This window comes from Botryllus schlosseri, chromosome 9, assembly GCF_051294905.1.
Source record: "Botryllus schlosseri isolate E-star chromosome 9, Bs_hap1, whole genome shotgun sequence".
NCBI lineage: Eukaryota > Metazoa > Chordata > Ascidiacea > Stolidobranchia > Styelidae > Botryllus > Botryllus schlosseri.
In genome coordinates this window covers 17,790,499-17,807,042 of record NC_137244.1, presented here as the reverse complement: position 1 = coordinate 17,807,042, position 16,544 = coordinate 17,790,499, and the positions used below count along the sequence as shown (strand labels likewise).

Sequence of the window (16,544 nt, the reverse complement as noted above, 5' to 3'; positions counted from 1 at the left end):
AAAACAGTCTTCAGTGTGTCAAAATTACAAGTAGATTGAATTTCTGAACTCTATAGTACCGCTGAGCCGATTTTTCATCTAGTTCATACAGCGAAAATATGCCCCATAGATTATATCTCCAAAATCAGCGCACACGCTTGATGCAGTTCGTGAGTTTTCACTAATAACGATGTGACTTAACGAAATGCCTTCTCCCACGATTTTGCAACTGCTAGTAAACATCTATGTGATTCCAGGCTTCTTTGCGCACACAGAGGCCAAGCATTTACACTCAGTGTTGCAGGGCTGCTCAGAATGAAAGCTCACTGGTCAAGAACTTCTATATATTGTGTAGGCCAGTGATTCCCAAGCGCGGCCCCGAGGGCCGCATACGGCCACCAGATAACCTTTTTGCAGCCCCCAAAATATATTAAGAAATCGATTTATGACAAAAAATAAAATTTATATTTATAAAATACTCTTGCTTGGCTTGGTTTCTGTAGTTTTTAATTATAGAATTGCAGGAAAGTTGTGAGTACAGACTGCTAACGTTACGTCACTGCTGTTTCAATGCAATGTGCCCTAACTTTCCAGTTGAACGAGCAGTAGCTATATATATAAATAGGTATTGATAACTTTCCAAAACCGGAGTAAAATCCTGAAAAAATGATAAATTTTTCCCACTTCGTGGTCGCTTGACTAATAAAGAAAAAGAGGCTCAACTCCCGGAAAATACAGTTTTTCTTTCACATTATAACAGGTGGTTGACTGAAAAAAAAGGTCAACTTTCCGGTCCAGCTCCCGAAATAGCCGCCGTAGCTCTACCTACAGTGCTGACTTAATGTATATCAGTCGCATTTGGCCCTATATGTAACCAAATCCGAGGACACTTTAAAAGATATCAAAAAAGAGGACAAATCATCTTGACAGAGGACGTAACCCTATGATAACTAGATGTGCAACACGTGACTCACGGTTGAATATGCCGAGATGCATACTGCTTAGCCGGCTAAAAGCAGCATAATTGGTAGTCCAATAGTCAGGGCCGTAACTGCCGCACCCCAAACCCCCCAATTGAGGGGGCCGAGCTCGAAGGGGCCAAAAATTATTTCGTGAATTAGCATAAATTATAGAGTATTTTTTTGAAAATTTATGCCACTTTTTCGAAAATTTTTCGCGTTTGGCGCGATTTCAATTTGCCACATATCTTGATTATTGGGTACTCTTCCCCAAGAAAAAATACGCAAGATTAATAGAAATGGGCATATCAGCGTTGGCCATGACCACACCACAACGCACCAAGACATATAAAGTTTTAGGCCATGTAACATGTGACCCCAAGAAGTGCGTCCGAACGATCGGCAGCGAGAAAGCCTTGGCCGTAAAGGACTGCTTTTATGCTGACCAAAAACTTCGAAATACCAAAAACTTCGTTATATATACAAAATATATATAGGTTTAATTGTCCATATAGGCGCCTAAATGACTGGTGCCGAATGTTCTTGTCTTGGCAATCTGAACCTCACAAGACAAATACCATCCCACAGGAAAGAAAATTATATGCCAGTGAAGAAATACCAATCTGAAATCGTGTGTTCTTTCAGTTTAGTAGGTTTGGGCAATTCTACATTTTTTGATATAGCAGACAGGAGGTCACGAAATAACATCATGTAAAGAAGTCATACCTAGGGGTCCGCCCGCCCGAAGATGTCTGCAGTTTCGAAGACACCTCTCACTCAGCAATACCGGTAAATCTGATTACGTGGGCAAAGAGGACAACCATGCAATTCCCGATCTTATTCACCGATTGTATCATGAATTATCGAAATATTCGTGCGTCGCGTTGTCTAACTAAACAGTGCAACTTTAATTTCGTGGCAAAAGCAAACAACGTGATGCGGGGTCAGTTTATCACCCTATGGGAGCCCGGGGTCCTGACGAAGTGCTGTTACGTTCCTGCCAACGGGTATACCCCCGGAGATGTTTAATTACTATTGAGGGGGCCTATACCTTTTCCAACACACCTCACTCAGCTCTACCGGTAAATCAGATTACGTGAACAGGATGAAAATTGACAGCAATACATGCAATTCCCGATCATAATGACCGATTCAGTCATGAAACTAAAGAAATTTCTCGCGCTTCGCGCGTTTAGGCGAGAAAAGCTGTTTCACTCAACGGACACCCAATGCAGCAGATAAGTAGCGGTAAACAGTGTACAGTTTTGAAATCTCGCCAGGGCAATAAAACTACTCCGAAATAGCCATGATTACTGTTTGGGTCCGTTTCATAGCCGTAGTATTCGTGCGGCCCCGACCGTACTCTGAAATTATAAATTTGGCCCTCACACCGAAAAAATTTGGGAACCACTGGTGTAGGCTATTGTCAATGTTTCGTTAAATGCATATGTGTTCACTATTCAGTAACAAAGTTGGCTACTGCTATTTTTTCGGAGTACTCAAGTAGGTTAATCCCACTTACACTACCAAATAGACTTGTTTTGAGACTTATTCCACTTCTATATCTACAACGTATGCAAGGTATGCAAGTAGCCAGTAGGATCTATACCCGCGACACAATTCTGTCTTCGTGCACCACTCTTTTGACTGTGAATACACAGAATTTCCGCTAAGAGTGTACTTACTTCTTACAATTAGGATTTAAAATCTTCGAAAGTAGTTGTGGGCAGAGGTGGTCGGTCAGTAACGAAGTACTTCTACTCTTTTAAAGTACCCAAGTAGTTTTCCGCTGGTTGGGTACTTAATCAAGTATATCTAATTTCCCACAACTTCTACTTCGTGATATTTTGTGATCTACATACTTACTTCTCGCTACATTCAGTTTGTCAAGTAGAAGTAGTTTAATCCTCCAATCAGAAAGACAGCCTGAGAAATTTCGGGGCTGTTTTCACGGAGTATCAACATTTAATTTTCATAAAATGTGAGTTCGAATTAGTTTTAGTTCTTTTGTCTGGAGAACATACGTGTTGAAATATAAAAGCAAGTCTATTAATGCCTCTATTTTCCCAAAATAAAGCTACACTATATCGCATTTTTACGATCAGTCATATCTTTTCATTAACGTTTACTAATCGCGCAAAGTGTTAACACTGTATCCGACACCACTTCTCCGTATTGCTCTTCGATAAAACTACGGGCCTTATAGTATGGGGGAGGGCGCCATACCATGATATTTTCTAAATCGGGGTGTTCGAGTAAACAGAGGATTAGTGTCGCATTCCCATATCAATGCTATCATTTTCATCCCATGATGCGAACGAAATGCTTATGCTGTCGAACATTTATACCTCCTGGGAAGTATCAATATGAATCAAACTCTCTACGCCTTCCGCATAGCTCAATTCGCACCTTCTGACAGTCCGAATTGCAATCGGTTTCACAACTACTTACTTACTTGAGTAGATTTAAAGTCAGTCAATTCTACTTCTACTTCTAGTAGTTTTAGGCTGTTTCGAAAAAAAAGTACTTCTACTTGTACTTGAGTATATTTTGTCATCGCTACTTCTACTTCTACTTGAGTAGCTTTCTTTACTACTTTGACCACCTCTGGTTGTCGGATAACTTTGCATCGCTTTTATGACAGAAATTCTCATGAGAGACGCATGAAAAAGTCCCTGTATCACGTCGACTGAGTCTATTTTCCAAGATTCTTAGCGAACAACATCTTGAAAATTCGAAAGTAACCACCTCTGATTAACTTTTAAAAGTTTGCGACTCCTCGACCAAATCTACCTTTTGATACTTACGTACTTGAGTGCTTTTCGTACCTTTTATTTTCTACTTCCACTTGAAATTGGGTATAAATTTATAGCGTCACTTCTACTTAAGTGGCAATACTCAGTGTTACCACTTTGACGACCTATGGGAGTAATAAATGAATACTGAGACGAATTCGAGCGCAAGGACTCTCTCACTCTTATCTATTGATCGGACGATTGCCTAATATAGCATATATATAATATATAGTGCGGTCTTGAAACTTAGCAAAAAAGTACATTGCGACATCGTAGTGGCTTTACATCACACAATACATAGGAATCCCATATTTAAGTTCAATGTTACGATTCTGTCAATGTAATAAGCTTTATAAGCTTTATAAAACTACATAGTTCGATTGCGGCACGACACCAAGCTTAGAAACGTCAAGCCATTTCTATATCAATCGGCACTTACGTGGATACACATCTCATGTTGCATTAGACTTGCAAATTGCAAGTGGCATCGAACACGCACAAGCAAGTGCCGTGTTTAATTTGGTGATGCAAGATAATTGCTGAAATTGACGAACGAGAAATCCTTTCGATCCTATCGCGAAGATTACGGGGTTGAACCAACATATAGATTAGCGGCTTTTCGCGATATGGAAAAAGGGAGCCTCGTGGCTATAAAAGGTAATTCCGAGCTACCATCTTCAATTCTTCATATGTGTACCAGTATAGAGTAATGCCTTGTTGTAACATGCCTAGTTGTTAATATGGCCTGGAATGTCCGTCATGCTGTTGTGAAAGTTCACCAAGTTGTGTTATTCGTTTCAGCCATCTAGTGAAATAATACTCCGGGAGGCGTCGGTCTTGATTGGCGATTGGTGAAGGCTGGAATAAAGCCGTTCCATTGAACCTGTTGATGTCATTTCGTACAAAACATAAATTGGACTTCTTTACGAATATGGAAGTGATCAGTCATATTTTGGTACTAACAGTAATACTTGGTGCAGCGAGTAAGTATACCGTATATTCAAAAAACACTATTGCGTAACTCTATTAGCCTGACAAATCGTGCAACGAGGCCACCCACGCGATCGGCCAAGCTATTGAAATTTGGCTTTTTGACCTTCAATTCTACCGAGCTACATTTAAACCAACGCTTCAGAGTATAATCCGACAATTTGCATACTTTCTACAATCCATCGGATAAACTGCTGCATAAAGTGGAATTATCACTGATGTAGGCTATATAGGCTATAACCTATAAAATTACGCTTTCACTCTAGTCAATATCCATCCACCTATGTCGCATAGTTACCTTGTGTCAGGTTGAAAGGTTCCTACGATTTCGCTACGTATACGGATGTCTGCGTGAAAATTTTATTGATAACTTTCAAGCATTATAATTGCGTAGCATGTGGAATTTTGTTCATACCTTTCCATTCTGTGGATTGAATGCACCTATTACGAGAACTTCTCCGTACGAAGCGACATCCAACTGCATCAATTCCGATTATTGGGAAATAAGATGGCATGCGGAAATGCAGCGATTACTAGATGACGATTTGGCTCCCCGATCGGACGTATTGTTTGAAGACGTCGTAACTTATCTTTTTCTCGATGTTTAGACGGGCAGACGAAGAGCTTGTATTGCTACGTTTGTAATGATGCAGAAAGCAACGAGGAATGTAACAAGAATCCTCCAGTTCTATGCGCTTCCAACGAGGTCCGTTGTTTCAACTTTAACATTACAATCACACTAATGACTTGACTGCCTTTATCCAGTACACTTGCCAGACTGAGGTTCGCATAGCGAGAGGCTCCCCCAAGGTGGGGCCCAAGTACCGGATAACAAAACGGTGCAAACAAGAGCAGGCATGTTTGACGAATATGAAGCATAACAATATGCTAGGGGGCGAATTCACGCAATGCAACAACAACGCTCGGGCGAGAATGTCAGTCTGCAGGTGATTGCAGACAGCTTGCTATAATTTGCATGGAGCAGCACGCTTCCCAGACAATCTAGGAGTGAATATAATTGTTATGGTTGATCTTTATAGGTATTGTTGCAAGGATGAATCCGTTCAAGGATGTAACAAGGATATCGAAGGTATGGTAGCAGTATTTGTGGCGAAATTTTACATCGGTTGTCTCAACCAGCGACTATACGAATCCGAGAGTGTTTACAATATATACAACAATATACATCAGTCAACAAGTTAACATCACGAACACGTCTTCGCGGCACTGTACCCAATTCAACTTGATGGATGGCTTAGTCAATTAATTATAGCCTACGCCTCTTCGTATTGTTAATAACTCCCGGGCTACGTACAATATGTACTGTACTTCAGAATGTGCGATTGTTCAATGTTCATAGCGTAGAATCTTTGCGTATTGCCTTGCAGTTCCACTCCCAAGGTCGCTGGATTTTTTTACTTTTACCAATAGTCAACTTAGGTTTTACCTTTCTAGGCATTTCGCAGCCAAGCTGCCCGCTAATTGCCGCTCCTGACAACGGTCGATTGGATTGTGATTCAAATAATCCTGCGGACAGGAAGCTCTGCAACGTCGTCTGCGATCCGTTTTATATCGTAACTGATCCAACAGCAACGGTATTGACATGCGGTCCCGACGGAAAATGGTCATCAGCGGTTCCTATGTAAGTAGGGTATTGATATCTACGTCTGTATGTTGTAAAGTGCGCAGTGTCCACTGCCCAGTACATTCTACAAAAACCAAGTTTCCAGAATTGGGTATGGACACGCCCCCTTTTTGATAGTGAAAAATTCCGCGCCCCCTTATCGTCATATCACAAATGCAATCAGAATGCTGGCAATCCCAACGAATAGTTTGATGGCATGGGTGGTTACTGGTTATGACTGTTGATGAGAGAATTCTCAAATATGAAATTCGGACCTATACACAGAGCAATAACTATGAATTGGAGGTAAATCGCGCGCGTTCACACGAACCTGAACCTTTCAGAGGTTCACACCATCCCTAGTAATCGTATTCCTCGGTAGAGCTAAATGAGCTGTCTTGGAAACTGTAGGGCCCGTACATGATAATTAAACTATTCAGGCGGTATAATAACTTCATTACATGATGTTGTTTTTTGACCTCCTGTCTGCTATGTCAAAAGATATTGCAATCGCCCAAACGTACTAAACTAAAAGACGCACACGATTTGAAATTGGTATTTCTTCACTGGCAATAAAATATTCCTTGCGGGTAGGCATTTGTCTTGTGGGGCTCAGATTACCAGGACAGAAACAATCGGGGTTTAGGGTGCGGCAGTTACGGTCCTGACTACTACCACCATATGTATAGCAATAATTGATTGATCAGCGAAGACCGACATAAACGTAACGATTTTGATGAACGCTTTAGTTACAAATTTAATAGATGCGACAACAGTATCGGAAGGGGTCAAGACACTGCGACGTGTCCACGGCCGAAGACGTCACTGAAGAACGGGTCATGGAAGTGCTCGAAAAAAGTAATGCTAACAAGAATTACGAAATTCATGCTACATTTTGTGTAACGTAACGCAACGCTTCTATTTACCATGGATAGTGCGGTGATCTTACCTGCGACGCCGACACCACTTGTGTCGCGGCGTGCAACGATGGATTCCAAGTGGTAGGGGCAGTTGAAGGAACGTGTAAACCTGACAAGTCCGGTACGACGGCTCGATGGACTAGTACAATAATGGACACAACGTGCGAAGGCAAGCTTCTTTCATTGTCCACGAGCAGTATCTATTGTACCAAATTCGAACAGATACATCGGGATTACGTGATTTCTTCCTAGCTCCGGAGGATTAATTACATATTACTCTGATTATTGAGAGCTATTTTCCTTACATTATATGATTATCCAGAAATGTGTCCATGGACTGATCAGCAGTGATCGGAACGCTGAATTTAAAAAAATGAGGTGACTATTGGTCCGTTTTTCCTCAATTCCATGCTTCCCCTGGACGTCGATGCACGACTCGATTTACTCATGGTTTTAGAAGGTCTCATACCAACGCCTACTCTTGATAGGGCTTGAAGTGGACATATCCACAACACCATAATATTATACGACTGTTGCCGGTTCTCACTAAAGAGCCTAAAAGGATTTACATCAAGAATTGCCGACAAAGTCATCCCTGTTCACTGTTCAAGTGTCCATGCTAACAATAACGATATATTCTGTAGGTCAGGCATGTAACGAAAAACATCCATTTCTATTTGTCCATGAATGTTACGCGGCCATACCGATCACCGTATAGATAAGTGATGATAGCATTTTCGACTTTCGTAATAGCAATCCGGTGCACTCCATTTGTGATTCCGAACGCTGTGCAATCATGCATTGGGGAATTTGGACAATACGCGTACAAAGCCGTCTGTCAGATTCGTTGCAAGGAAGACCGCGAATATCTGCTGGAAGGACCGTCGGCCTACGTATGCGACAAGTACGGGAAATGGACAGATGGTATTTCATCTTGCCGTCGTAAGATATTTTTAATAATAATCGCTCCGCAAAATGGCCCAATCGCATCGACAAAATTATTCATTTCAGCTAAATGTCCAAAACCAACGATAGCGATGGGACAGGTAACTTGCGACAGCGAAAATATTATTGCTGGAGTTTCCTGTAAGCTTCAATGCAGTGCTGGATACCGACCCGTCGACAAAACCACGGCTGTATTCTGTCAGAACGACGGCACATGGTCTCAAAACCTAGCGCCATGCGAACGTAAGTTCTGTTGCGTGTTTCGCATGTGATTCAGCGATCACTCTCAGTTTTCGGACCACTTTTCATGCAATCATACTGAGATCTTAACATGTAACAATGTTATATAAAATTCCGAAGTATGCCTATTATATGTATTATTAGACAACAAAATTTATACTGGGACACATCAGCGATGATTTATCAATGCAGAGGTACAGCAAGACCAAAAGATGATATGCGCTATGCCCGACCGCGTTCTCTTTCCGAATAATTAAATATACATAGACTATAGCATATAAATAAACAAAACATAATATTCACGTTTTCTTCAAGACAGAAAATGAATTCAATGTATAAATATAATCATTGTCATCGTGACTACTGATGTCGTGTTGATTAAACTTCATATCTCAGCCTACTAGCGTTTTAAACCAAATTCCCTCGTGGTAAAAGTACAGCAATCAACCTGATTTATACATACCCATCAGAAATTTCATGTCCGGCACCGACAAAGATCACGAACGGAAAATTGAGCTGTACTGGTTTTTCGTCCTTGTACACGAGTGGGGCTGAATGCATCGCTGTATGTAATCCCGGGTATGATCTACTTGGCACAGCAACCCGTAAATGTCTACCTGGCGGATCGTGGAGTGGGACCGATCCACAATGCATCGGTACACCATGAAATTATATCACTCGTAAGGTGTATATTTCGAAAAATGCGTATGTTTTTCAGTCAAGAAGTGTCCGACGATAGACGTATCGGCTGTAGCGAACGGTAAAATCATTTGCACTGGAACGAATGGGGCAAATTCGGTCGGAGCTAATTGTACAATCGTCTGCAACACCGGCTATGTAGTAGTTGGTCAGTCTTCCAAGGTCTGCCAGCCAGACGGATTTTGGAGCGGTGGAGCAGCGCTATTTCTGTGCCAAGGTGTGACGGAATTTGAGTTAACAATATTATGTAATCGCTTGATGATCGGTTAGCGAAAATATCATGATTTTAGCGAAGCGTTGCGAGCAACCACAGTTTGCAAACGGAAAGTATTCCTGTGACAATAAGAACTATGAATATAAGTCCATATGTCGACCCATTTGTGACCAAGGGTACGATGTCGCCATCGGCGGTGAAATACGATGCGATGAAAACGGTCTGTGGATAGGAAACATGGTCACATGCAAAGGTAAAATAGAGAACGACTCCAATTCGATTAATTACGTATTATCTACATATGAATTCCGTGTTTATAAAGCTCAACGCTGCAGCGATATCGTGTCTCCGACAAAAGGAACATTAGCGTGTACCAAAAATTTCAATGTCGGTTCGGTGTGTACCGCGCAATGCAACGTCGGCTACAAAACAACCGGTTCTTATGTGGCAACGTGTCTTTCGGATGGCTGGGATGCAAAAATCCTACCATCAGTGTGTATTCGTGAGTATATATCTATTTTTCATCAGTTTCCCATTCACCGACACGTAACGCACCTCAATCTGCTTCGAAAGCATCTTGTAGAGAACTGAAGGAGCCAGATAACGGGGGTCTGATTTGTTCCGAATGGGAAGGCGGTTACGGCGTGGGGAGATACACAAAGATTTGCCAGACAACTTGCAACGAAAATTTTATCGCGTCACAGCCTGAAATTCGCGTTTGTCATCTGACAGGATACTGGTCGGATGAAAGCAATCCAGAATGCAAAGGTGAAATTTAAATTTATGTAATAATATGTTCCAATGCTGTGTGATTAGTAAGCTTTTTAACTGACGTGGTTGTTATTTCTAGCGGTCTCTCTTGTCTTTACGTTACAGAATTGCCATGGCTCAATTCGATAGTAATGGACCGTACCGTAGTAACCGGCCTTATAGCAGAAACCGCGTGACCGAAAGTGATGATACTCTTTTATAAATATTTACTAAACATACATCCGCATCCTGAACATGAAAATTCAGAAGCCAGGATGTTATTCAAACCAGAGCCCAACGCTTTGCCGAACGACCCCTACCACTAACTCAATAGCGGTTGCGAAACATGCCCTTGCTGTCTAGACGGACTTTCCGAAGTCCCTCGACGATAACAATCACCAGTAGGCTATTGATTGAGAAAGCACACTACAACATCAAAATCGTCACGGTTCATATGCGCTGTCTCTCGATGTGATTGCTTCATGCAACTTACGTCCGAGAGGAATCATCATTTTCGACTGGTGTGATGCCGATTATAATTTATCAGATGAGCTTTAACAGGTTACACTTGCAATAGTATGCCCAGCCCATTTCGACAAGTAACTTAGAGCGTGTCTTTGTTCAGAATACGAAAAAATTCAATTAAATCGTATTCGAATAGTATGGGTAATTACGAATGCTATTTCAAGAAGATGTGTACCTGGTGAAGCAACAGAAATGATAGCATCACGGTTTTGACTAAGAGTTCCGAAAGATATCGACACATGGGTAGTTTGGTCGATAGATCTCGATAAGATCGAACAGTACAATAAACTCACGTCGTACAACCAATTCATCTCGAGTGTATACTTTGACGTTGGCAAATATAAATCGGTAGTACTTATAGAATTCTGCCCGGTCCCGCAAGCACCAAACGGAGGAGGAATCCACTGTGAGGGTCACTACATCCGAAGACCGTGGGAGTTTCTGTGTAAATCGTGGTGCGACGAGACATTTAAAAAAATCCGAGGGGACGATGTCCGGTTTTGCCAAGAGAATGGCACTCTCACCGGAACAGACGCTTTGTGCCAGCCGTTATCAAGTTTCCAATAGTCACGTCGCAACCCAACCTGGAAGCATGTTTTGCTATTTTTCCTTGGTGTGGTGACATTTTTTTACGAATAGGATGGGTGAAACTAACATTAATGGTGCTATGAGGTGGTGTGAGGGTACCGACTTTCAACAATACGTTTTGCCAATAGGATTTTGCCAAGATTGTTTATAATAAAGCTATTCATCGAAAAATCGGTAATGTGGTGCGTGAAACGAGAAGTCACGAGTTGCGTAATGGACAGCAGACCTTAAACTTATAACGGAGACAAAAAAATTCAGTCCAGTGCATGCCTCCGCCGAAACCGCAGAATGGAGACTTCCGGTGTTCTGGATTAACCCAATCCGGAGTTGAGACCGAGGGCACCGTCTGCCAGCTGGCCTGCGCGCAGGGATTCAAAGCCGTCGGAACAATATTGAGTACCACTTGTCAGGCGGACCGCACGTGGACGTACACGGATGCCGTATGTCAGCGTGAGTATTTCTCGCTAATGATATCTCTACCATGTATCGCGTCTGAGAGTTAGCAGAATTTGCACAGTCAAAATGTCCACGAATGCCTTATTGAACAGTAAATCTCCTTTACAAATACTTATTTGGGCACAGTTCAGATCTTAGTATTTTCTACATCTAATTGAAGTGACTTAGACATGACTTGAAAATTGCTTCTGCGTGTCATGGAATAGCAATTTACAAATCAGAATGTCAGAACGCATTACTTGACATGCCTTCCTGTTTCGTAACTTCAGAATCATTGTGCGATGCTCTAATCAAACCATCGTACGGAGATACCAAATGCACAAGCGCCCCGTTATCTGATGGGAAGTATCCGGTAGGGACTGAATGCATAACTGTATGCAGCGGCCGATCGGCGTTCGACAGTGTTCAAAATAAGCGCGTATGCTCGGATAACGGACAATGGACAGGAACAAATATTGTTTGCCCGGGTAAATAGAACGAGAATTGCTCATAAAATGTAACTCATTATGACTTATAACCACAAATTTCATTTTTTCAGTGGATTGTTTGTACGTGTGGAGTTCGTGGAGCGCTTGCAACTACAAAGGATCGCGATCTCGAAAAGCTATAGTCTTGATTTCACCCAAAAACGGCGGCAAGCAGTGCCCACAAGAGCTCACTCGCACGGAGGGTACCCGCGATAACCGCATCTCGAAAAAGAAGTAGCGAAGACTCTGAATTTTGTTTTACAGAATGCTGCCAGGTCCAATACAAGACTCTCGGTAACTCGTGTTTCAGCTTCCACTGCGACAATCAAACGTGGGCGAGCGCAGAGGAAAATTGCCGCAAGATAGGAGGCAGTCTGGCCAAAATTGACAATATGCTGAAACAAAGGGTTCTGAAAGTAAGCTTTGAAGGATGTCGGTAGGGTGGGATTACCGTTGGACTTGGACAACTAAATAATTTTAGCTGCCTAATTGGACTACAATTAGAGCGAAATTTTAATCTAATTTGTGAAATGTTTCTATGCTCTAATTTAAATTATAATCTAAGTTCTGGTGTTCCTGAATATGCTGCATGCAGGAAAACAGTATAGCGCCAAACGAGCCAATCATATACTGTGCAAGCATTTGCCATCCTCATCCTTATAAGGATGTACTCTGATTTGAACTGATCTTGTTTCAGTTTAAAAGTTTTCGCGAAATCGGTAATCTAATTATTAAAAAATAATTAAATAATTAAAAAAACTGTGGGGCTTTAATTTTAAGTCTAATCTAATTTGGAAAAACTATGTATAGCTATAATTCTAATTCTAATCTAATTTGAAAAAGATGAAACTTTTCTAGTAATTGTAATTGTAATCTGTAATCGTAATCGAGTACGACTGATTACACGATTTTCGAGTAATAAAATGCGGCAAAATATCTATATTGTCAACATTAAAATTTTCTGGCGCTATCGAAAAAAATGGGATGGCGTGAGCTGTCCCAAATCACTCATCGAACTGATTAAGTCGATTCTTTCCTTTATCACCTTCGGGCAGCTCCGGCCTGTCTGCTGTATTGTTGTTTGTGGTATTTATGGTGCTTGTTTACTACTGTGGTCATTTACACCAGGCCAATTATCTTCATTTTTATTCCGTAGTCGACTTGCCGACTTGTAGCTCGGCCCACTTCTAGGCTTTTAAGACACCTGCTTAAACGGATGAGGCGATGAGGAGGGGGCCTAGAAGTGGGCCGTGCTACAAGTCAGCAGCTATGGAATAAATTAAAGAAAATTGGTCTGGTGCAAATAACCATAGTTGTCGAAAAACACCATGAACACCGCAAACAACAACAACAAAAACACTAGGTAGAAATTCTAGAGTCAGCCTCGGTCGTACTAGAACCCGCAATCCATTGGTGCTGCGGCTGTGGATTATACAACTATACGCTATCTCTGTATTGCTGTATTGCTACTTAACATAGGCGTAGCCATGACAACTATTTGGGGTACGAAATATCTTGATGACCATTGTAACGTAGTGATAAAACATGTCGCCCTAGTACACTAGTATAAAATATGGGATGAGCAAAGGCGCCTTTCATCCCTGGCTATGCCGCTGCTTAAACTTCGGGGACGTATGTGACTGCTATAGACCAAAAGACTATACAGTATTAACTTGGCGATTAGCAACGTGGGGTTACGCGTTGATCCTTCGTTTCAAGGACGTTCTGCAACAATATCGCCTTCCCGCTATGTGGATCGGCCTTTCGCGAACGAACGGGCGATTCAGATGGACTGACGGCACCGCGCTTGGCGACTACGATCAGTGGTACGAGCTCCGAGGCGTGCAGAGACAGCCCGACCAATATCGGTAAGTACCTATGGAATACAAAGAGACGGTCAAGGTATATAGTTGGCGTTGCTACCCAGGTATAAATAGAAGTAACGCCGTAAATTCCTAATCAATTACAAGTAGAAGTTGATAATAAAATTTATGAAAAGTAATAGCCAGTTTCCAAAAGTAGATTTGGTCGAGGAGTCATATACTTTTAGGGTTAATTACAGGAGGCTACTTTTGAGATTGCAAGATGCACGTTCACGACTTGTGCCAAATGACTAATGACGCTACAAAAAGATATAATTTTAGAAAATATTCCCACCAGCTACCGTGATGCCATGCAGAGCTATTCCAGGCGATTCTTATGACATTTTAACTCATTTTCACTAATTTACACCAAAACTGCTTTCTACTTTTCAAAATCCAAATTGAAATATTGAATAGTTTTAAACATCAGCACTTGAGTGAGTAGTAGTTAGGCAAGACCACTTGAGGACTACGAAAAAGTAGAAGTGTACTTCGTTAGTGACCGAGGGCTATGGGAATTGATAGGTAAAACCGCAGCAGAGATAAGACGGTACACTTGAACAAAGGGCGACATGACTAATTCTAAACAACTGATTTCTTTCAGTAACCTTGAAGATTGCGGACAGATTGCGTCCGGTTGGCCGACCATTGTGGAGGGAACTCCTCAACAGTTTGACTGGAATGACGCGGACTGCAATTCGCACACGAACTACATTTGCGAGAATTCGAGTGGAACGTGCGGCGCGCCCCAAGGACGTTGAAATTACCACTTCTAGATTAATAAAATGTGTGTTTTTCTGTCTGTCGGTATATATTCGTTATTTATTGCTATCGCTAGTGTCGTACTGGTCTCTATGCATACTTGGTGTCAATAAACAATTTCCATTTTTGACTGAGGCTATCTAATATGCGAGGAAGACACAGTAGGCTATAACATAGGTATATGAAGGTGCGAGCCAGAGTAGGTCGATCTATGTCGATTGTTGAATCTGACGACAACATGTTGAGACGCTTTAAACTTGTTCGCTCCAACGTAAATTGAACAATTTTGTGCCAGGTGTGAAGATCGCATCTTCCATGAAGTTTCCAAATATGTATACGGGATTATAAGAAGGATAATGATGATGTTCAAGAGCACTTTGTGACACCATCAAGTCAAATCGTTATTACATGTGGTCGACTCTGCTTAATTCGGACACCGGTTGACCTGGACAATCGCTTTATTCGATCAAAATGGTCGGGAACTGAACAAAAGTGAACGCTGCACGTAAAAAAACTCCCGTTAATTCGGACAATTCTCCGCTCAATTCGGACACAGGATCGCAATTTCTTTGGCTAGGCTATGACGAAATAAGCAGTACTTCGTTCTTCTCAATATAATATGAGTGATTATGGTGAAACAAAGGCGATCCATACTACAACAATCGACAATACAGTCATATAAGACCTACGCTAGGAGAGACCGGGGACAATTGTAACTCTTTTTGTATTTTCAAACATTACTTGTTTTTCTCATGGAAATTTCATTTCCAAAGTTTTATATAAAGAAGCCAACAACGCGATAATTGATAAACAATCAACCATGGACATTTTGGATCGCGAAAATTGCCGCTCAAATGTTATAATCGCCCCGTACCCAGGGACCATTGTACCGCCCATGCGGGGCAATTATAACAGTGTCATTATTAACTAACAACGAACGAAATGAACAACGAAAACGGGAGCACAAATTGTATTATTGCATTAAACTAAAGAAAAATAAGTTCGAACGTGTCCAGGCTATGCCCCATCGCATTTTTGGCATCTGAATACAGTATCATCCTTCGTGCCTTCGTCATGAGCTAAATGTGTACAAAAACACATTAATTCCATCATCTTCCTATATATATCCGGCCTCTTCTACCAAGGGACTGTTGTTCACTGTTCAGCGTGCATAATGGGTTGAACATTCGGTCACATACGAAGGTGCGAAACAGACCTGGCTAAAATATCTTGGTTGAATGTGCCGATGATAGTGTAGCAAAACGAGGACACAACATTGTCTTGCGTCAAAGCTAATGGCATTCGTCTGTTCCGTCGAAAATTAAAATAATTTCTTCACGACATATGACAAAATGTAAGTGGGGCATGCTCAAAGTCAGGGGATGAGGATTTAGTCGTGGGCAAGTTCTGAAGTGACCATTGAAGGTTGACACATCAAAAGTCGATCAACATGAGAAAGGGTGGTAGAATCACAGAAAAACCCGAACCCTAAGATTCACATCACCACTTCTGTATGGCCGTTACGACAGATGATCATTGGTCATGTTAGAATTGGTATGTCAAGGTAGTATCTGTTCTGGTATTGAACTTCTGGCTGTTGTAAGATTGATCTGCATTAGATAAATAGAGTTATACCAACATATGAAAAATATATTCAGCATTGAAAAGATATTAAATTGAAATGAACCCGAATATTTTCGGCTGACACACGTCAGGGGTAATTGCCAGGAACTAGTATAGAGAATTCAAAAGACCATCGTATATCAACA

General features: G+C 41.5%; 1 protein-coding gene across 1 annotated transcript; it reads left to right on the top strand.

The window, feature by feature from the left end:
- The first annotated feature begins 4,513 nt into the window (after nt 1-4,513).
- On the top strand, nt 4,514-14,905 carry LOC145447303 (P-selectin-like). The gene is made up of 20 exons (XM_080325736.1): nt 4,514-4,716; nt 5,332-5,429; nt 5,489-5,670; nt 5,764-5,813; nt 6,179-6,365; nt 7,112-7,205; nt 7,283-7,436; nt 8,021-8,209; nt 8,279-8,455; nt 8,923-9,108; nt 9,171-9,368; nt 9,442-9,618; nt 9,688-9,867; nt 9,939-10,133; nt 11,487-11,678; nt 11,954-12,151; nt 12,223-12,354; nt 12,416-12,567; nt 13,871-14,019; nt 14,618-14,905. Exons 1-20 carry the CDS (start codon nt 4,623-4,625, stop codon nt 14,772-14,774), a joined length of 3,141 nt encoding a protein of 1,046 aa, XP_080181862.1. The 5' UTR covers nt 4,514-4,622; the 3' UTR covers nt 14,775-14,905.
- Nucleotides 14,906-16,544: the final 1,639 nt, after the last annotated feature.

Bases quoted from the DNA above. Each gene is read 5' to 3' on its own strand.
- LOC145447303 (XM_080325736.1), top strand. From the start codon at position 4,623: ATGTCATTTCGTACAAAACATAAATTGGACTTCTTTACGAATATGGAA. The intron at 9,369-9,441 runs GTGTGACGGAAT...TCATGATTTTAG, and splicing joins AGCGCTATTTCTGTGCCAAG to CGAAGCGTTGCGAGCAACCA. The intron at 9,619-9,687 runs GTAAAATAGAGA...GTGTTTATAAAG, and splicing joins AAACATGGTCACATGCAAAG to CTCAACGCTGCAGCGATATC.